At 39.0% G+C, this 22570-nt stretch overlaps 1 protein-coding gene across 1 annotated transcript in view; it reads right to left on the bottom strand.

Moving 5' to 3' along the window:
• Positions 1 to 22570, bottom strand: part of LOC128739588 (synaptogenesis protein syg-2) — a 407709-nt gene that overhangs the window by 344075 nt on the left and 41064 nt on the right. The window contains exon 5 of the mRNA XM_053835083.1: positions 18400 to 18510. Within this exon, the coding sequence (XP_053691058.1) occupies positions 18400 to 18510 (111 nt within the window). The remainder of the gene's footprint in view (positions 1 to 18399; positions 18511 to 22570) is intronic.

Below are 22570 nucleotides of genomic sequence, written 5' to 3'. Positions count from 1 at the left end.
TTCCAACCGTCTACGCTTTACAACAGCCAGTCGAGAATATAAAACCCTAAACAGGAGACTCTACCGAACCTATGTACAAAAAACAGAGCGCAATCTTCGGCTTAATCCGAAAATATTTTGGAAGTTTGTGAACTCAAAGCGTAAGGAGGATGGTTTACCTTCTAGTGTGTATCTTGAGCACGACGACGAAGCTTCTACCGTAAACCGTAAATGTGATCTGTTCGCTAAATATTTTTCGGGAGTATTCAGTAATGAGTGCGCTTCATCTGGAAGTATAGCATCAGCACTTTGTTCCGTTCCGTGATGAGATTGTAGCTGAAACGTTCAACTTTACTGGTGCTGAAGTTGCTGAAGCTGTTGGCAAAATGAAACAGTGCTATTGCCCGGGACCTGATGGCCTCCCTGCTGTGCTGTTGAAGAAATGTTGAAGTTTTGAAATCGCCAATCGCTTTATTATTCAACCTATCCATGCAATGTCAGCAATTTTCTCGTATTTGGAAGTCCTCCTTTAAGTTTCCTGTGTTCAATAAAGGTGACAAACGGAATGTGGAACACTACCGAGGAATTACTTCGCTGTGCGCTTGCTCGCGTTTCGTTTCGAGGCAATTGTTTATAAGTAGCTATCTGGTTTTATGTTAAGAACTACATATCTACGTCATAGCATGGTTTTTTCCTGGAAAACTTATTTCAACTAACCTGCTAGAGTTCACCTCTATATGCTTGCGCGCAATGGACCAGCGTTTTCAAGTGATGCAGTCTACACTGACTTGAAGACTTGTTGGTTCCAAAACAATTCAGGAGTACCTCAGGGTAGCACGTTAGGACCACTACTGTTTTCTCTGTTTATAAACGATATATCCCGTCTATTACTGTGCGGCAATAGATTGCTTTATGCGGATGATGCCAAAATCTACATGATCGTTCGCAACTCCGACGATTGTCTGAGATTTCAAGAACTGATTGGCCGGTTTTCTGAATGGTGCACTTGCAACTGCATGACTACCTATAAGCATCCCAAAATGTACCGTCATCAGTTTCTCCCGGAAAAAAACATACATTGGTATACGACTACCGCATCAATGATCAAGTCTTGCAGCGTGGTGTCAGGGTTACTGATCTCGGAGTTATTTTGGATGAGCAAATAACGTTTAGCCAACATGACGAGATGATCATCAGCAAAGCAACTCGACAACTGGGAATGGTACTAAGGATTGGCAACGATTTTCAAGACCCTGGAACATTGCGTGCTTTATACTGCTCGCTGGTTCGTTCCATTTTAGAAACAAGCTGCGCTGTATGGGACTCCCACTATGACTACTGGTCCCAACGAATTGAAAGAATTCAGAAACGCTTCGTCAGGAAAATTTACCATGTGCTGCCTTGGAGTCTAATTGGCATTACCTCACTTGAACAACGGCGGAAAGATATCATCGCTAGTATGGCACACAAGATACTAGTGGGGATATACGATAGCCCTGCTGTACTTTCCTCACTCCAACTGTATTGCCCTTTGCGCCCTTAACGACCTCAACAGCTTTTACGTATAGGAACACACCGTACCAATTATGGCCTGCGTGAGCCAATTTGACATTTGGCAGTAGAATACAATCGTAGTAGACTACTTTTTGACTTTTAATACTTGACCAATTGTAATTGTATGTGTATATATGGAATTTAGTGTGATATGTAATGTAATATGCTATTTGATATTGTCCTAAAATGTATTTATGGTTAAGAAAAGATGCTGGGTTTTTATGCCTCTTTGAGGATGCGTGATTTGGGCATTCTCAAGGCGGCTTTTCCCAGCCAGCATTTCATTTAGACCAATGAGTCGGTTGAAATTATTCAATAAATATTAAAAAAAAAACCCGAATTAATCCACCTAGCGGCGTGACGTAGCCTTTCTACTGCCACAATAATCATTATTTAATTTCTCAGGAACGTCTATGTATAATTAACTTGACTATATTTTTAAATATCCGTTCCGTATTCCTCAAAATCCTTATTTGCCAGTAAAATTACCAACGTATTGCGTAGAATAATTAAATTTTCTTTCCTTGGGTGCGTAAATACTTGTAACACCTTATTTAGTTTTATAATCGGTCGGCCTTAACTGTTGGGCTTCAGAGCCATATACGAAACTTGTTTTGAATTGACAATATGAAATATGTGTTCAAAACAGATTTTTTGATAATTAATTAATACCATGCGTTCAAAAGTTAGCATCTTTGAAAAACAAGAGTTCAGAAAAATTATTATTATACTTCGCTTTTGAAGACAAAGGATATCGACAACAAAATGATTAATCTCAAAATTTTACTATTAGTTTGCTTGGCTTCAATTTTGCGATATATCTGAATTAGAAAAAATAACTGAATAGAGCATTAGATATGAAAAAGAGAAATTGAACTTTTTCTTAGCTGGCGCTCCTTCAGATAATTATTTTTGCATGAAAATCAAAACTTAAGCTTCTTTTGAATGTACTTTCATGAAAAGATAGTCATTAGCTTGATCGCATCGTTTTTACAATGTTAGAGGGTTAGGAAAACAAGATGAGGTCGAAAAATAGTGCAAGCTGCGCCTTAAACATGCTTGAGAATAGGAAATATGATCGATATGATTTTCAGTGCTTGTCATTTTTGATTTATTTGTTGAAACATGATACATGACATAAGACATCTGTCCTTTAAAATGTCATTAACGAAAACAAATCTTACAAAATTACTACCGTGCAACGTTTACTTCAGGACTATTTTTCATGTAACATTTCTAAGCTCTAGTATCTATTGATTAAAAAGACCTACATGCTTAAATTAACTGCTTTTCTTCGCTGTTTGCTTTTCGTGTACAATTGTGAGTAACAGCAAGTGAACTGAAATCAAAGAAAAGAAAAAGCTTTTCGATTGAATCCCACTATTTAATATTTATTTGCAACAGATACGTAGTTCGCCTACGACGTGCAGGCGTCATAAGTGTCTTATTCCAAAGCGTATACGTATCTGTCGCGAATAAATATTAAATAGTGGAATTTAGTCGGTAAAAGTTTTTTCTTTTCTTTAATTTCAAATTTCGTATTCCACTAAGAGGCTTCAAAAACTTCAGACAATTTCTTGAAGACTTTTCTTGAATTTCAATGCAAATTTAAAAATTGCAAATTGTCATCCCAAGTAACAATTTGAGTTTTATTACACTCTTATGATAGCATTCAAGACCACAATTGGTCATGAAAACCACCATAAGAGTACAATCAAACTCACATTGTTGCTTGGGATCACATACACACATACATACGTACATACATACATACATACATACATACATACATACATACATACATACATACATACATACATACATACATACATACATACATACATACATACATACATACATACATACATACATACATACATACATACATACATACATACATACATACATACATACATACATACATACATACATACATACATACATACATACATACATACATGCATACATACATACATACATACATACATACATACATACATACATACATACATACATACATACATACATACATACATACATACATACATACATACATACACACATACATCACACGCATTAAATACAATCAAAATTTGTTTTGATTTCACACGTTTTAACGGTTTAATACACGGTGCTTAAGTGTTAAAGTTTAAATAACTTTTGAATGAACCGTCCGATTTTAAATAACTTGGTTTCGTTTGATAGATCTCAGCAGTTATTTTCAAATAATCATAAAATGTGTGATGTTTTTCATTGAATTATTGCTTATATGTTACAAAAATATGTTTTAAATATTATTTTTTCACATTTCTTTATGTAACTTTCGAACTACAAGCCCAATCGTCATGAAATTTGGAAGTTAAGGGTTTGCAAGGCTCCTCTTTCATATGCAATCAATTTTGTTCAAATCGGTTAAGGGACCTATGAGATAATGAAGTCCCATATTTTTCATATTTTTATACATAACTTTTGAACTAAAAGTCTGATCAGTATGAAATTCAATAGCGACCAATGGGACACATAGACCTTTCATTTGACACTAAGAACATTAAAATCGGTCCAGCCATCTCCGAGAAAAGTGAGTGAGATTAAAAGCGTCACATACACACACACACACATACACACACACACACACACACACACACACACACACACACACACACACACACACACACACACACACACAGAAAATGCTCAGTTTTCGAAACTGAGTCGAATGGTATATAACATTCGGCCCGCAGGACCTTCTTTCCATTTCCGGTTTTCCAAGTGATTTCTATACCTTTATACTATATATTTATATAGTAGAAAGGCAAAACAATCAATAAATATCAATATCAATATCAATTACCACGATAAAACTAGTTGGCTGCACCACGTCTCTTATAAACCTACCATAAGTGTGGCGTAGCAATACAAAATGACGATAGAGTTAATAATACGGTAACACCCTAAGCGAACAGATTTATTGCTGCTATTATGAAGAATACTGATGTTTAACACCAAAATCATTTTTTTTATGCGAGGGCATATTGCAAAATATCAGTTCTTTTTGGGCCAATGATATTGCTAAAAGTTGAGATTGACTAACTGAATGTATTTAGTTTCTTAAAACAACTAGTTCGAAAATTCGAAAATTGCAAAATTTCAATGACGCGTTGATTTTATCCACCTTTCATATCAATATGCACGGTAAAATTTAATGTGCATATGCTGCAAACGAACTAAGATTCCTCAAAATTTGATAACTATTCTATGCTAATTATTCTGTTTTATATTATAAAATATTTATGGACGCTTTAAACCAAATCAGTAAAAGTTTAACCGTTCTGCTCACGGGTGTATTTTTAAATTGATAAAGCTGGCAAACTGATTTAGCTTTTACCAGAGCTAAAAGCGGAGAGCTTTAATAAATTATGGCGGTGGCTGTCAAGCAGCAAAAGGTTATTTGGTTTTATTGCTGCTTTCAGTAGAGCATGATGCGACCACTTGAGCTTATAACAATATGGATTCTTATAGAGTTTATGAAAATGTCCTGAGGAGTGGGCCACTTGGTCAGAAGGCAGTTTTATAGCGGTCATCAGAAAGTTCTGATGGAGCTCATAGCATTATTAGTAGCTTTATGAAACTGGTCATGAAAACCACTGTCATGGGAACGCACATAAGAAGGGCCCCATATAAAGTAGCGGCCAAAATTGCCGAATGTAAAATTTCACATTTTAGCACATGTTTAAACGCGGTTTTGTAGTAAATTATCTATATTTTTATGATTCGCGAATTAAATTTTGATAGAAAAAAAAATATCATGTAGAAATAAGCCGTCAAAGTTGCCCATTTCAAAAGTTTGAAAAATAAGTCATTTTAAAAAAGTCAAAAAATTAAATAGTTATCGCGGAAGTAAATATTATTGTTATATATCATTTTAAAACTGATATCTTGGCCTATTAAAAACTGAAATGAAAACAAATCTAAAGGAGCGCCATAGGCTACATATAATAAAAATGAAATTCTCATAAACTTTAATCAAAAAAACAACTCTTGTCGCCTCTTGTCGCCGCAGTTTCTTAAAGTGCGTCTGAAAGCTCGAAGTATGTTTTATCAAAACATGAATTAAAAGTTTAATATTTTTTTGAAACGATGGTTCTACAATTGATGAAGGGACGGTAGGGGAAAGAAATGAAAATTTTATTTTTTTTGGTGAAGGAGGGGGAAGAGCGGAAAAGGGAAGGGGGGGGGGGGGTATTGGTAGCTATGCTTGACAAGTAGTCATTTTGACTCCTACCTTTTGTCCACAAAAGGTAGGAGTCAAAATGACTACTTGTCAAGCATAGCTACCAATACCCCCCCCCCCTTCCCTTTTCCGCTCTTCCCCCTCCTTCACCAAAAAAAATAAAATTTTCATTTCTTTCCCCTACCGTCCCTTCACCAATTGTAGAACCATCGTTTCAAAAAAATATTAAATATGTGTATGACCTCATTCCAAGGTCAAGACTAAAATCTTGAGATTAGCCAATTAAAAGTTTGCTATAATTTGACGTTTTCCGAAAAAAAATAATTTTAAAGTTGTCATATTTTTAGCAAATCTTTAAAATTTTAAGTACTCTTTCAACAAATTTGATTATCTTTGTTACTAAATTTATTTAGTACCTGAAGAGAGTTTCAATGAGAGAATGGGAGAATCCCCGCGAGAAAAAAAATTTTTTTTTGTCAAGCAAATATTTATATCGAAAACATTGGATCATTTTTCCCCAAATCACCCTAAATATGAGTTCTTATAAGTTTAAATTATTTCTTTTGTAACAAATATAATCTAGAATCAATTTGAAATTGAAAAATAATTTTGGCCAAAAATCGCAATTTTCCGACTATTGTGGAACGTAATAAAACTTCGAATTGTTACTTGGGTGGTCAAAGTTAGTGTGGGACGAGGGACGAGTTTATGGGATCAAGAAAGGATCGTTGGAATGGTTCCATCCACGCCCAATCGTCTAGTATAGGTATTTATAAGTTTTATGATTTGTTATTGAAGTTTAAATAGTGGCTGGAACTGTAAGTAATTTGTAGTGCTGTTAAAGGATAAAACGTAACTTGTAAGTGTCAAAGAATCACACCAAGCCTTCCTTCCTTATTTTTTCGTATCCTCTTTTAATGTCAAGTTCCCGTTTTTCCCTTTTCATACTACGTTCCGACTCCAAATTATCATCATTTTCCAGCCGATCTGGAGAGTGTTGTGTGTTGCGTTTGTAGCAGTTGAAACAAGATCTACAAGTGTTGGTAGCTTCTCCAAATTTAGTGTTCAGGAGAGACACTCTGAGATTTAATAATTAATATATCACATATTATATTAGAGCAATTCTACGCACCGGACGGTCGTGACCGGGTGATGCCTTTTCCCTCATGAAGCCGTAAACCTTTATTTCCACCGCACTATTTTTACCACCAGGCAGACTGAGCGTTTACCATTCCGCTGTTTTACTGTGACAACACCCGGGCCCGGTAATGTATGATATAGGTAAGCACCACACGTTTGGGGCAATTTTTCACACATCTTCAGCACACCTGGTGTCCTGGCCGATCGACCGACCGACCGACAGACGGTACCGCGGTAGGCCGGAAGACTCGACGTGGCCCAACTGTTTGTCTTTTGCACGATTGCCGAAGGCTCCGTCGGTCGGCAGTCGAAGGGCCACTACGACTACGACAAACGATATCAAAATGTGTGGTTTTTCCGATCGGCTCGGACTGGGCCAATATTGCCGAGGAAGAACGGTGAAACGGACGAGTAGGTACGAGTCAACCACCGACAAATGTTCCCTGTTCCACCACGGTACCGCACCCCGTCCGCTCGGGACTGTGCAGTGGGTGGCGTATGGAAAGCGACCGATTGTTGTTGGTGAATTTTTCCAAGCTATTGCCACTTTCGGTTGGCTCGTGGCAAACATTAGCAGCAGGCATTACTGTAAGGTTCATGGAAAGTCAAAAGTCATAAGTCGCGTTTATTTTCGATTCGCGGGATGAAATACTGCGTTGGATGGATGAGAAAAGTTATGCGCCTACGCGGAATCGTTTGTACCGTCGATAAGTTGGTTATGTTGCTTGAACTCAGCAGAGTTTGTAATATATTAATTTATTATTTCGAAGCCAGAAAGGCGAAAATATTAGTTTCCATTCTTTAGTTTCACACCATTAGTTTACATTCTGGGGAACAGACAAAATTTAGAATCTTTGTTTTTCTTTCTAAATTTTGAATTATACATTAACCTAATCTTAGCAAATCCGGCTGAATCTATAATAGAAGTGTTAAAAAATTGTATTGTACTTGTACTTGTATTGACTTTTAAATCATGGCAACTAGTTCATAATTTCAGAAAGCCAAACAGGCTTATAATTTTACGTCTGAACGAGTAGAATGCAGCTGCTTCAAAATTTGCTGTTAATTGTGCGGAAATATTAAAACAGCATAGTTTTGCATCAATAACACATCGTTTATGTAAATTTATGGTACGTTTCCTGAACGAAGCCATGCGAAACTTATTTATTGATATCATGCACCACATTGTAATTACGATCGATTGTATTTAATAACAACACAGTGAAAAAAATCTCAAAAAATAATGCTTAACGTCGGGAGAGATCCTTTCAAATTCTGAAACATATTTTAGAAATCAGTTTCGCTTTGATGGAAACGACAGCAGGGGCACAATATTAGGAGAAAATTTGATGATCTTCAAATTATTCGTATGTACTCAAACCCTTCTACGGTTTAGTTTTATTGCTGCTTCTCGTACATTAATGCTAGTGCTAGTTGTCGTTATAATAAAAATAGCATTAATACTCAGGAACTGTGTCCCCATTCCCGGTTCGAGTCCCACATTAATTCAATCCGACACGTTGTTCCTGTTCGTCACATGCAGCACTAGAATCCCACCTAGGGTACCAAATTTACTCAAAACACCCGGCCATGGCGGACACTTTCTCGGACACCAACGAAAAAAAAGGGTTTGCCTGACTCGGCTCGTAAATTGTGTACCACACGCTGATGAGCTTGGGCCAAATTTGACGTTCCAAGAATGGATGTGGGTCTTCTGCTGCCGGCCAGCGCCAGGCCGGTCGTTCAGCCAATTTCCTTCGAATAAACAGCCAGCACGCTACCAAATCAAACCGATCTCCCCCCGCCGGTTGCAACCCAATAAAGAGTGTGAAAAGGGTAGCCAGTCGAGCATTAGCGCTTTCCGGCTGGAGATAGTTGTACCTTCTTGGTCCGCTCGGCGGAAGCCGGCAAGCTACGGTAGGTACGTACTATTTCATGCGGGATGGCCAAACGAAGAGAGGGCATAAATTTATCCTACTCTTTTGAGTGGAAATATCGGTTTATTTATTTTATTTAGGTTAGGTAACTAAACTGGTGAAACTTCTGTTCTATCTCTTCAAAAGAGAATTTTCTTTTCTTTTTTATGGATATCGCAGAGGTTTCATATAGTTGACTGCTGATAAAATTCGCTGTTGAAACACCAAATGATTTTTGTAGTACTTAAAATGGTCAAATAAGTACAAAAATGAAATAAAATAAAATTTTAAATTCATTGTTTATCTAGGCCACAAACAATATTTTTAAGTAGTTATCGATTTTGCACTTTGTTTTATGTTTTAGAGGAAATCTAAACCAAAGACAATAAAGAGAATGTCATCTTGAAATGCCAAACCACCATCCGAGTTGTTGTCAACCTACATACATGAATTGGGCGAATGAAGAGACATCGTGTGTTCCCCCGTTGGCCGATCCGATGGTCGGTGCCTATTCGGTGCCTACTTTCACGCCGGATAAAAGGCCAACTGTCCGCTGTCCGATCTAAACGGTCGATAAAACAAGAGTACTCATTCGGATGGATGTGGGATGTGTGTAATGTGGCGAATAAAAAGCCATTTGCGTCAGCAACAGCCCACATTGTTCAATTACTAACTGAATGCTCGTAATTAGCCGGGTCGTCCGTATTGTCCGTCGACAATCGGCTACACCACAGAATGATCCAGATAGTTAATCTTTAGGCAAGTAACAATCGTAAAAAGTCTTACTTTGTTTCCATGGAACGACCATATACGAGTAGGACAGCAGTGCAGTTTGACACAGAGAGACGAAAGTCGGTTGATCTTTTTGCGTGAAGTGGATAGATGACGTGAAGCAAGTGATAGTTCTGGTTTCCCAAAGGAAAAACCGGAATTTTCGGTAATTATACTGCCATAAACTTTGGTTTAAGCTTTATAGTAGTTTGAATTAATACTTTGCTGGCCAGCTCTTTGAGATATCCTTTCAAAATATCATTTATTTTCAAACTCATAAAGAGATAACCCAATCTAATAATGAAGGTGTTATAATAAAGTGTGGTTTTCTGAATTTATTTCCTCCTTCCTAGTCAAAACACATTTTTAAGCATAACTTTCGAACTGCTTGTTCCATTATAATAAACTAACTTTGCATAAATTATGCCGGTTAAAAGACTTTTAATTTGGTGTTAAAACTATTGAAATCGGTTAAGCGGTTCCGGAGAAAATGTTGTTTTCACATTTTTACTTATAACTGTTAAACAGAACGTATAATTCAACAGTGAGTTTTTTTTAAACGGTAGTTCTTTTACAATTGACGAAGGGATGGTAGAAGAAAGTATTGAAATTTTTTTACAGTGAAAGAGAAAGAGCAAACGGTCAGAGAGAGAGGGGGTTATTAATAGCTACGCTTAACAAGTAGTCGTTGTGACCACTTGTTATGTTGGAATGCTGGAAGGTGCATGGGTCAAACCAAGTTATAATCTGAGATTATAACCAGATTCGAACCCACAACACCCGCAATGAGGCTGCCCCCGTCCCGGTAAATCCTTACCGGGTCTACAGGTACGCTCAAAACTCGCACCAACCTAGTTGGTTGCAGGCTCAGGTCATTCCTGATTCTCACTGATCAGTGTTGAAAAATTCAAAGCAGCAAAAACTCAATGAGATTTCAAGCACAAGAAATTTCATCTTTGGTCAGAAACGCCGAACTCACATATGAATTTCTCTCGCTATTATATGCGATGTGAACCAAATTCAGCTGTGAGCATTTTGCTTACTTCTTCCACAGCTGGCATTTCATACAACAAACCAGAGAGCGAAAGAGAATTAACCGCCAGAGAAAACATCAGCTGCGAAAAAAGCTAGCTCACATTCATGAATGAAGAATCTTGAAGAATGAAGAATGAAGGGCTTGAAAAGGGATCGCAAGTTGAATGTGACTGCCGTGAATGCGAACTTTCTACATTCAAACTCCGCTTTTTGAACGATCATTTGACTGTTTTTTGAATCCAGTCAATCTGCCGCTTGCGCTGCTGCCGTTTTACAATTCATGCGGCATCTCAGCAAAAACAAACAGTCGATCTCCCGTTTTGCTTTGCGCTTTGAGAATATAAACTACAAACTGACCGGAAGCAAACGGTGACGTATTTTTTCGTTTCTCTTTTTGTCTCCAAATCGGCTGCTCACAGTAATAGTTTGTCACCCGGACGTCGGTCCGACGCAAGCAAAATATTCGTTTGTATTGGACGGAGTCCGACCGACTTCTTCCATGCACATGTAGTGGTTGTTTTTTTGTAGTACTGAATCATACGATTGTGCGGTTGCTTTTCGTTAGCGTGGTGACTGCCAGTCATTTGACTGTTTTGCAGTCATTCGCTGCTCCAAACGGTAAAGGCAACTTGATCGAAACGAAAATGTCAAAAAGCTTTAGAACGCGTTCGTTCTACTACGTGCAATCGGCGTTTGACTGCTAGGACAGGACGTGCCAAGTGTCAACCGCGGCGTTGACCCAAAATTGACCCAATTTCTGATTGGCTGAAAGTAACGGGCAACCGTTGACTGGAAAATATAACGCGGTATCGCTTTCAGTGTTGCTGAAACTCATTAGTGGGAATACGTCAATAAGTTATTATTTCCGAATTTTAATTTCTTTTGTATTCTGTAGTTCTATGCTTGGTTTCAAATTAGTTTTGTTTGTACACGAATTTTAATATTCAAAATAAAATGCAAAACATGATTTTGGTCGCATTACCTCTACGGGGTGAAGTGGCTGTCAAATTCATACATTTTCGATGTCCCACGCATAGGTACCAAAATGTTAATTTTGGCAGGAACCAAAAAATTTGCTGGGAATTCCCCTTTACCGAGGACCATTTGAAAGTTGCTCTCTTCACTCTTACATGAGAAAGAGATAGCAACACACCATGTCCTTGCATTAACTGTGGCGTATTCGGGAGCTGATTTTCGGCAAATGAAGTTATTTTTAAAACAATATGTGCAGGCAACAGTGGTGCAGAGTGTACAAAGAATATTCAATCGGGATGGCGGTCATAATGAAAAGAAGAGTAAGAAGCCAGATGGCACGTCCTGTCCTAGTTTGACTGAGCAAACTGCCAGTTGTGTTATGCATAGCGTTCGTATTCCACCACTAAACGGACGGTGTGAACTTGAATGCGCGTTGGTGTGACTGTGGTAGAAAAAAAGGATCGGTCGAAGTCCTGATGAAGATGGCAAACAAATTGGCAGAATTTTCATTTTTCCTTCGCGAGAATCGACATTTTCTTTACTAGAAAGTAAAAAGCCTAATAAGAATTAGATAAACATGTAGTTTAAATGTGTGTTTTAGTTTAACTTTACGCTTTATTTAGAGATTCATTCTCTTACGCTCAGTCACAGTTACGTATCGCTCTAGAGAATGCCTATGCTGTTCAACAACGAATTTGTATGTATAGGTGTATAGTTCCGGGTAGCAGTTGAACCAAAGCAGAATATGATCAAGCGGGAAGAAAAATGTGTCAGTTTTGTGCTTCTTGCTATGAAAACAGAAAAACTCACGCGTGAGTTTTTTCTGCATAGGATCAAGTTGACATGATTCACAGTTGATTTTGATTTTTGATGAGTTTTGAGATTTCGAGTTGTTAACATCACTGTCACTGATCCGGTTCTGCACATAATATGCCATAAAGAACCGTGTCAACTCAAGCATGGCCATCCTGCTCGCATAGATAACCATGGAGTCATATAAGCAGCTGTATACGACGAGTGGAGATAGTGGCCTGGAAGGGGGACCCAACATCATGGAGACAGATCTACAACCACCACAACAAGTAGGAGGAAAAGGAGGGAAAGACTTGTTCGTCCGAAGCGCGAAATTACAGCCACGTTCGCCAACTCAGGTTGGCGGCTGCCATGGCAAATGTTCAAGGAAGCGTGAAATGCCAAAGAGGACAGCTTGTATTGAGCGCTGGTAAAAACAATCCGCAGGCCGTTCAACAAGGAATGCCGTTCGGTAGATCGAAGCTGGAGGAGGCCAAGAAAGCAGCCGAAGAACTCTACGGTTTTGTTAAGGACAAACACTACATGAACAAGGAGATCAAGCAGCTGGCGATAAGATTAAATTCCGTCATCCATGCCGTCGATAAGGAACAGCAGAACCTGCGAACGGGAGCAGAATCAGCTGAAAAAGCGTTGAAAAACGCTTATAAAGCATCGCAGATAGTAAACCGAGCGGAAAGCGAGAAGACGGAAGGAGTAACTAGGAGTCCAAAAGAATGGCTGGAATACGGTCGCTGGTAGAAAAAAGAAGGAGAAAGAAAGGCTACGCCCTAGAGGTCGAACTGAAGAAGCCACGTAGGCTGAAGTCCTGCGAAGAGTACTCAAGGAACTGGGTGACAACGTGGCAAAAACTAGGCGCACGCAAAACGGAGATATGCTTTGATGGAGGACCCTTCGGTCAAGAGCTTCACCTATAAGCAGGTGGTAGAAAACCTTGAGTGATGAGGTGAAGGTTAGAGCCTTGTCCTTGTCTCAAGAGATGACACTCGAGCGTAGGAACATGAATGAAATCACCACAGTAGATGATTTGGTAGCTGCTCTGAAAGAGCAAGCATATCTAGGAAAGATACCTATCTCTGTACGACTGCGAAAAGGATATGGGAATACCCAGATAGCTGCAATTATACTCCCAGTGGTTGCTGCCAGTAAGGTATTGGACACTGGTAAGATCAGAGTGGGGTGGTCAGTGTGCTAACTGAGAGCTACTCAACTACCCGGAAGATGCTTTAAGTGTCTGAATTTTGGTGACCAACGGAGGAACACAGATCACAAGCTGTGTCGGAAATACGGCGAGACTGGTGAGTTTGTGAAAGATTGCACTAAGCCAACAACGATAACTGGATTGCAGATAGAGCAAGGAAGCCTGCAATTGATATCACGGGTCGATAGCTTATCCATTAAATGGTCGCAAGCACAAACAACGGGTTCGTTGCGAAACTGGATGTCAACCTAATGAATGAGGGCACCAGCAGCACCTTCCGCAGAGATGGGCGAGACTCCAAAATCGTCGTCCCCTTTTGCAGTCCGTCGCTGGTGGCAAACACAAACTGGTGAGTACTGGACTGGATCCAGTACAATATTAGCCAGCAAAAGACTATACCACGACAGGCCAAGAATCCACGAACGGAACAGGAAAACGAATTATTTGACAGCGATCTCTTTGCTGAAACGCTTCCAGCAGAGAGTGGGTCTTTAATCCGGAACGCAGATGAGTTGACGGAACTAGTGAGATAATGCCTAGAAAACTGGAACCCAGGAACAAACGGCGACCAGCGAACGTACTGGTGGAATGAGGCACTAAACATCCTTCGAGCTAGATGTCTCAGAGCTAAAAGACGTGCACATCGAGCAAGATCTGAGTCGGACAGAGAGAAACGTAGAGTAGTCTAAAAAGCAGTTTGAAAACGGCGATCCTGGCGTTTCCGGACATGTTTACGACAAGAGCCACTTCACAAACAGATGGAAGGCGCAAAAGCTGGTGTTGGTACCTAAACCAGGAAAACCACCGAGTGATCCTGCTTCGCAGAGGTCTATATATTTGCTAAACACTCTCGGAAGACTCCTAGAAAGAGTCATTCTCAGTAGATTGACGAGATACACGGAGAGCGTACACGGATTGACCAACAAGCAATTTGGTTTCCGGAAAGGCAAGTCTACGGTTGGTGCAATCCGGGCAGCTATCGAGAGGGTCGAGGAACCATTAATGCAGAATCGGCGGGAAAATCGATACTGCGCCGTGACCATAGATGTCATGAACGCATTCAACAGTGCCAGCTGGGCAACAAGCCGTTGTGCTGCACAGAATGAGGGTCCCCGACTACTTATGTAGAATACGGCAAATGTCTCTCAATGTTCCATGCTTGGTTCAACGCGTTGGAATGAAATGTACAACGACGTGTTGACATTAACAATTACAAGATCCCATAACAAGAAGACTGGCAGCTCTGCCAATATTTGGGAGACACTGATGGTAGCTCGCTTTGCCGACCAAGGTGATCCCTAGATGCATCTGTGTAAGTGAGTTCTAATATTCATACCGTCATGCCAACATAGTCGAGCAAACACCAATACAGAATTTTGGATAGCTTACTACATTCATGCAAAATTTACCATCTTCGCAAATAGAAGCGTCGCTGATTCTGAAGCATGGCGTTTATATGGGAAAATAACAGAGAGGCCAGTCTTGTTAATAATGGGGTCTTCGCATTAAAGCTATCTAAAAGTGGCGAGATTGTCGGCTTTGCGGACGACGTGGTAATAATGGTCATTGTGAGTCGCTGGAAGAAATGGAAATGCTGGCGACCGTGGCCATAGACATGATAGCACACTGGATGCATGAAGTGGAACTCCAGCTAGCTCACCACAAGACGATAGTACTAGTGTTAGTAACCGTAAAATAGTGCAGCAGGCACAAATCACTATTCGAGATCATGTCATAATCTCTCAACGGAGACCGAAATACCTGGGAGTGATGTGTGATGACCGGCTAAGCCTCAATATCCACGCTCGCGAGAAGGCGGTAAAGGTCACCAATGTACTTACTAGGATAATGCCGCACAACTCGTGTCCAAGGAGTACTAGAAAATGTCTGCTGGCCAGTGTATCATCGTCCATATTGAGGTACGGTGTTCCCGCTAGAATTGCAGCATTGAATACTAAGCGGAATCAAGCGATGTTGAACGGTATTATCAGACTCATGGCAATCAGAAACTGCTAAATAAAATAAAACGTAACGTTAACGAATACTAAAATTTGGATGAAATTTAAAAAAACTGATTGATGTAAAATTAGCTACTCACTGACACAGAAATAACTCAAAATTTTGTGTCTTCATTATTTTTCTGGTGGAGAATGAAACTCCCCTAGCGTTGTTTTTAGTCTGAATCTTGTTGTTGATTTTACACAGTGATTGCAATCAAGATCTGTCAACCGAAAACGAGTCAAAAGTGGCAACTTCAACAGCAATATGTTTTAGAAATCACCGTAAAATGTTGTCAACAATCATTAGGCCTTCCTTGCAGTGACTCTTCCCGATGTCTGTCTGTAATTCCCGGCAGCCAACCGCGAAGCTTTTCGCTTTGAGTTTGATAATCGCATCCATCAAAGCTAGCTCATGTCCTGCCGCAGTTTCAATCACGTTTGATATCACTACGACCGACTACCGGAGACTAACATCGTCACCGGGGTCTAATCATGATTTGATCTTCGCGCTGCCTGCTGTAACGATGCTTTCCGTTTCTTTTGTCACATTGGAACGAATGTTGCCATAATTTGGACAAAACCGAAGATCATACTTTACGTGTGTTCGGTTTTCATCCATAATTTTGAAACACAGTGCCATGCCTCCGGCTAATGTTGAACGCGGTGGCGTTCAAAGCGACAAGATAATCCAATAAATTTGCCTTTTACGGCAGAATTTTCGTTTTATTCGCAAATTGCTAGAATTAATGTTGCCGGTTCGAGTTGACGAAAATGAACGGCACGTAGGGTTCAAGCAAGGCGGTTGATCCCACTGGAGAGTTGGTTGAATTCCGATGGGCCGCCGCCGCTGCCGTGGTTGCTAATTGAATTAATAGGTACAATTACGTAGATATTTGAACTCCAGCTTTCACAGGACAGCTTGGAAGCGCCGCAGCGTTGCGTTGCGTTGCCAAGACTGATTATTGAAACGTATAAATTAATGGTCTCATTAGTGATCCGTACGGCAGAGGCGGTGGCATGGTGCAAAGCCGCAACCAAGCTATGGTTAATGATTTAACTTGTAAATCGCATTCCGAAGACAATCACTGAAATTAGCGACCGCTAATGGTTGCGAACGATGATTTTCTGCTGCCTGATTGCTTGGTTTCTTCAATCAACTGCGTGACTTGTGATTCACGGAATCTCGGAGTTTAATAAATTAAGTGAAATGCACTTTTACAATTGCCCGTTGACAGATTGATAGTATCATGAACACGGTATTTTAACTGAGATTCTAGCAGTATAAAGCATTTCATGATGTAATCCGCATTTAATCTGCTTCCTCAGTGCAACAGGATAGATTCACAGGATTTTATCCACGTCAGATGGTTGCTCCGAATGCAGCTCCTAGATGTTTCCTGACAGTATTAAACTCAACTCTCTCTTTCACTATAGAAAAGTTTAACTTTATATATGTACATATCGTCTCAGTGGGGCTTCAACTGGATATCGTGCGTGTTGATTCTACGAAGTTGTCTAGTCCTAGCTCTAAGGAAATGATATAAGCACAGCACAAAATCAGTACGAAAAATATATACCTACACATTTGAGGAGAAAAAAATCTCACTACGTCTACCCTTCTCCGGACTGACCCTATGCGTTAAGGGATTAGACCCATTTGTGTGTACATTTATGATAAAAGTTGTGTTTTTCTCTTTCGTCCGAGTATTCACTGTTGCACGATTTTTTTGCGTTCGAATTGTTTCTATATTTACATACTAAAGCAGCTTTAGGCTCCACGAATTTCCGAGTTGCTTTTGAAAGATAGAGCGGTAGCAGCGGCGCCAAACAATAGTTACATCCCACAGATGATTCAAATGTTTTGGAGGATGTTCACAGTCAACTACGTATGCAGCGTTTGAAAGTATTGCCGGATTGCAACAGTTGTTTATTCAAAGCATACCAGAGCATGGTTCGCGACCATGGATTCCATGAATGTTCAAATGTACAGACAGAACACAAGTCGAGCAAAATGCGGAAAAAAAACTCTTTTACACAGTAAAAACTAGAACACCAGCACCATGCTTAATTGCTCACACAGAAGGCTTTTCAACTAAAATAGGCAAATTTTATTGCGACCAACGGCAGTTAAACTATGACTGCATGGGATATGTAACCGCTCTCTACACATATGTTCAAAGCGTGATCATTACATATCCATCGGACGCTAGCACAGGGTTCCTACCAAAATTGCACTCCTGCCAACCTAGTCCCTATGTGAGAGTTTACACTGGAAGGAAGCAACAACATCAGGAACCACCACGGCGCACCAGGCAGGTAGGCAGGCAGCTCCAATTTATTTATTTTGCCTTATCGCATCCTTGGGGAGTTTATGAAAACAAATTTCAAACGAAAATAAAACATTTTGCGTCGAAACGAAAAACAAAACCGGGCTCTCGGACGAATGGTAACAAGCAAGCTAGCAAACCGGCACCGACTGGATTACAGTCACTCACATAGATACCTCCACATTCAGCACACCACTCTGGGGAATTTTGCAGGAAGTAAAGTTGACCGATGTGTTTGCAGACAGAGGAGCTAGAAAAAAGTTGTTTTTCCCTGCGGCACATTCTGCGACATTATCCCCGAGCTCCAGACAAGTTCTGTTGTTGCGAAGTTCTGTTGTTTTGTCGATTGAGGGATTCTTGGTGACATTCGGTTAAATCGTATTATGAAGCCGATTTTAGAAAATAACAATTAGGTGCGCCACAGCTCTTCATAAGAAATTACATGCTGCCAGACACTTACCTCCCGTCACGATGCAGGTAAGTTCCAGGATGCCACCTTCTTCATACGGGCCAGCGAGGGCGGTTAGCTCAAATCCGTTGGAGTCGTGGATTTTCGGTACGTCCGGAGGCACTGTGAAAAGAATTTTTTGTTTCAATTAGTATTGGCATTCACGATGGAACAAATTTGAGAAGAAAATAAGGCCAATGGTAGATGAATTATTTCTTTGCATTGAATCAGATTCTGTCTCATTCCACTATTTTCTCCAGTTGCAAACTGTTTCAGAGTTACATCTTCTGTCTTTCATATTATTTTTCCAGTTTTTTACCTACTTTCTCTTCTCATTACAGTTAAAAGAATCCTATTTTTATTTTATTTTCTACCCCAAATTTGTTATCCCCCAGTTTTATTTCCATTTTTCTGTTCCATTTCATTAATTTCTCTTCCTCAGTATTTACTTTTCACCGGGTGTTCACTTTTATTTTTACTCCGGGTAATCGATGAATTTCTTTTTGGCAAAATAAATCATAATGATGATGATGCTGATTATGATGATAATGATGATGATGATGATTATAATTATGATGATGATGATCATGATGATAATTATGACGATGATCATGATGATGATGATGATGGTGATGATGATGATGCATTCCATGGTGATCCAATGGTCTATTTTATTTTCAAATTCCACTTCTCAATCAATTTTTTTCATTCCTCTTTCAAGTTGTTTGTTTTATTTGTATTTTAACTATACTTCACTGTAGTAAACTACATGTTTTTACGAGGCAATACTCATTGTTGACAAATTCACACCGGCAAAAAACTCATTGAGATTTCATGCACACGAAATTTTAACGATGATTATAGGCGCCAAACTCACATATGTATTTCTCTCGCTATTATACGCGATATCTCTGTTGCTATGCAATGTGAACCAAATTCAGCTATGAGAATTTTGCTTCCTTCTTCCATTGCTAGCATTTCATGTAACGAACCGGAGAGCAGAAGAGTATCTAGCATGAGAGAAAACATCAGCAGCGAAAAATATCGCAAGCATTTATGAATTAAGTGGCAAACATGTTGGCGGAATTTATATTTTTCCTTCGCAAAAATCGGCATTTTATTAACCAGAAAGTTAATAGACTAATTTCAAGTTTTTTAGTCTTGTCCTTGAAATGCGGTCATACATATATTAATATTTTTTTGAAACGATGGTTCTACAATTGATGAAGGGACGGTAGGGGAAAGAAATGAAATTTTTTTTTGATGAAGGAGGGGAAGAGCGGAAAGGGAGGGGGGGTATTGGTAGCACCCTGAAAGTAAATAGTAGTTAGGTTAAAACTTCTCGCTCGGTGGTAATTTGCAATTGATGCAGGAAGCGGCACAATATGTGTCGATAACCCAACCAAACGCGTCGCTATTCTTGAGAAGTGGATTTTGCAGTCTCCTTTTGTCCAGTGCCTCTATGGTTCAAAGGTACAAGTACCAGCGAACCATGCCCTGGCGGGTGTTGTGGGTTCGAATCCGGTTATAATTTCAGATTACAGCTTGGTTCGACTCATGCACCTTCCAGCATTGGACAAAAGGTAGGAGGCAAAATGACTACTTGTCAAGCATAGCTACCAAAACCCCTCCCTCCCTTCCTTTCCGCTCTTCCCCTCCTTCATCAAAAAAAAAATTTTTTTTTCATTTCTTTCCCCTACCGTCCCTTCATCAATTGTAGAACCATCGTTTCAAAAAAATATAGAAAGTTAATATTATTATTATTTTTGTGCAGTATTCTTTGCTAATAAAACTTTTGACTGGGTTTTTTGATTTTCCATTACCTTTCAGGCTCAAAATTTTTTACTCTCGTGCTCTGTATTTTCTTTTCTCAATTCGCACGATTCTAGACAATTTCGGTTCGCCATTTCATTGTAGAACAACGTTATGTTTTGCTCTTTACATTTCCCAAAATATCCGCATTCTATTTTCAACTCTCATATTCCATTTTTATTTTCCACAGCATGTTATCTTTTAGTTCAATCTACATATTCAATTTACCATCTATTTGTGCCTTTTCTTAAAGGTTTTCGTTCTTATATCTGTTGCACATTTTTTCGTCATTTATTTTCCCATTTTGTTTTCATTTAATTTAATAATTATTTAATTCTTTTAAACAAATTCATTTTGATATTTTCTAATATAAAGACCAACAATTGAAAAGCGGCCAAGTCTAAAATGTAAGCCAACCGTGTAAGAGTCCCAAGTAACACACAAAACAAGTTAGAAAATAATATTCGTGGAAATTAGTCGCTTAAGCGTACTATAAACGTACTTTGAAAACATATGTCGTTATTATTAAGGTTTTGAGATGTTTTGGGATAACATGAATTTATTTGACAGCTCATATCTAATGTATAATGTTTGTTTTGTCAACATGTCAACATGAAGTTTTTATTACGTCACCATTACTAAATTTAAACTACTGGAAGAACAAGTTGTAGCTTATGCTATAATAACGTTTTAAATTGATATGAAATAACCTGATACATACTTCTTTCAATTCTTGTTTCATTAGACTTAAGTTTTTTGCGCTTTTCAGGTAATAGAGAAGTTCTGATATATGTAATATTATACTATTCGATAACAAGCTGTGTTGCTTGGGGTTATACCTTACAAGACTAGGGTTGAAAAATTAACTCTCACTCGGTTTGTTTACATTTCAGACTTTTGGGCCTTTTCATATATATTCTTCTTCTTCTAATTACGTTTCTGATTTTTATTTCATTCTGCTTCAGACTCTATTCTAGTCCCCAGTCCCCATTATATTTGTTGATTTTATATCAATTGTTTTTCAATTCTATTTTTCAGTTCTTCCTTTCCTTTCCCATTTTTTAAGCTTATTTTGCTTGCAGTTTCCTGTGCTCATTCCCTCCATTTATATTTCTTGTTGGTTACCTTTTCATTTATTCTTATCATCTCTTTTACCACTCATCCACTCTCATTTACCTGCCTTATTTCTCTTTATCATATGTCATTCTTCTTTTTTGTTTTTACGCCAAATTCTGATTTCGTTAGATACCGATGGTTTTCTTCTCTTTTTTGTGTATCCTTTCATCATCACCCGCGTCTATTCATACCTATAAAAAAGGATTTCTGTCTGTCTGTCCCTATGTTCCTTTTAGAATCAAAAACTACTGAACCGATCGGCGTGAAAATTTACATGTAGGGGCTTTTGGGGCCATGGAAGGTTCTCTCGATGGCAAAAGTCCCCTCCCCCCACTAAGAGGGGGGGGGGGGGGGCTCCCATACAAATCTATGCCTAAAAAAATGGATTTCTGTCTGCTTTATGTTCCTTATAGAATCGACAACTATTGAACCGATCGGAGTGAAAATTTGCATGTAGGCGTTTTTGGTGCCAGGGAAGGTTCTTATGATGGTTAGAGACCCCTCCTCCCACTAAGAGGGGGGGGGCTCCCATACAAATAATACACAAATTTCTGCATAACTCGAGAATTAATCAAGCAAATGGAACAAAATTTTATATGTGGGTGTCTTTGGAGACAAGAATTTTTTTCTATGGTGAATTGAGACCCCTCCCCACTTTAGGAGGGGGGGGCTCCTATACAAATGAAATACTAATTTCCTCATAACTCGAAAACTAATTAATCAAATGGAACCATATGTGGCATGTGGGTGTTTTTGGAGGCATGAATTTTTTCTATGATGAACTGAGACCCCTTACCTTTCTAGGAGGGGGGGCTCCCATACAAATGAAATACAAAACTTCCTCATAACTCGAAAATTAATTAATCAAATGGAACCATATTTGGCATGTGGGTGTTTTTGGAGGCATGAATTTTTTCTATGATGAATTAGGACCCCTTATCTTTTTAGGAGGGGGGGCTCCCATACAAATGAAATACAAATTTCCTCATAACTCGAAAAGTAATCAAGCAAATGGAACTAAATTGGGCATGTGGGGGGTGTGGAGGCAGGAATTTTTTTGCTGATGGTTTGAGACCCGTCACCCCTGTGGTAGGGGGATAAGGACTATCATACAAATAAAACAGAAATTTTTGCGTAACTCAAAAACTAATCGAACTCGAGAAATTTTAGACTTTTTCATAAAACATTAATCAATAACAAGACCACCAAAAACTATCAATAGTAACATTAGATAATTCAGCGCGAGACGGCCACA

The sequence above is a fragment of the Sabethes cyaneus genome, chromosome 3 (genome assembly GCF_943734655.1).
Source record: "Sabethes cyaneus chromosome 3, idSabCyanKW18_F2, whole genome shotgun sequence".
Lineage (NCBI taxonomy): Eukaryota > Metazoa > Arthropoda > Insecta > Diptera > Culicidae > Sabethes > Sabethes cyaneus.
This window is presented reverse-complemented; position numbering and strand designations above follow the sequence as displayed.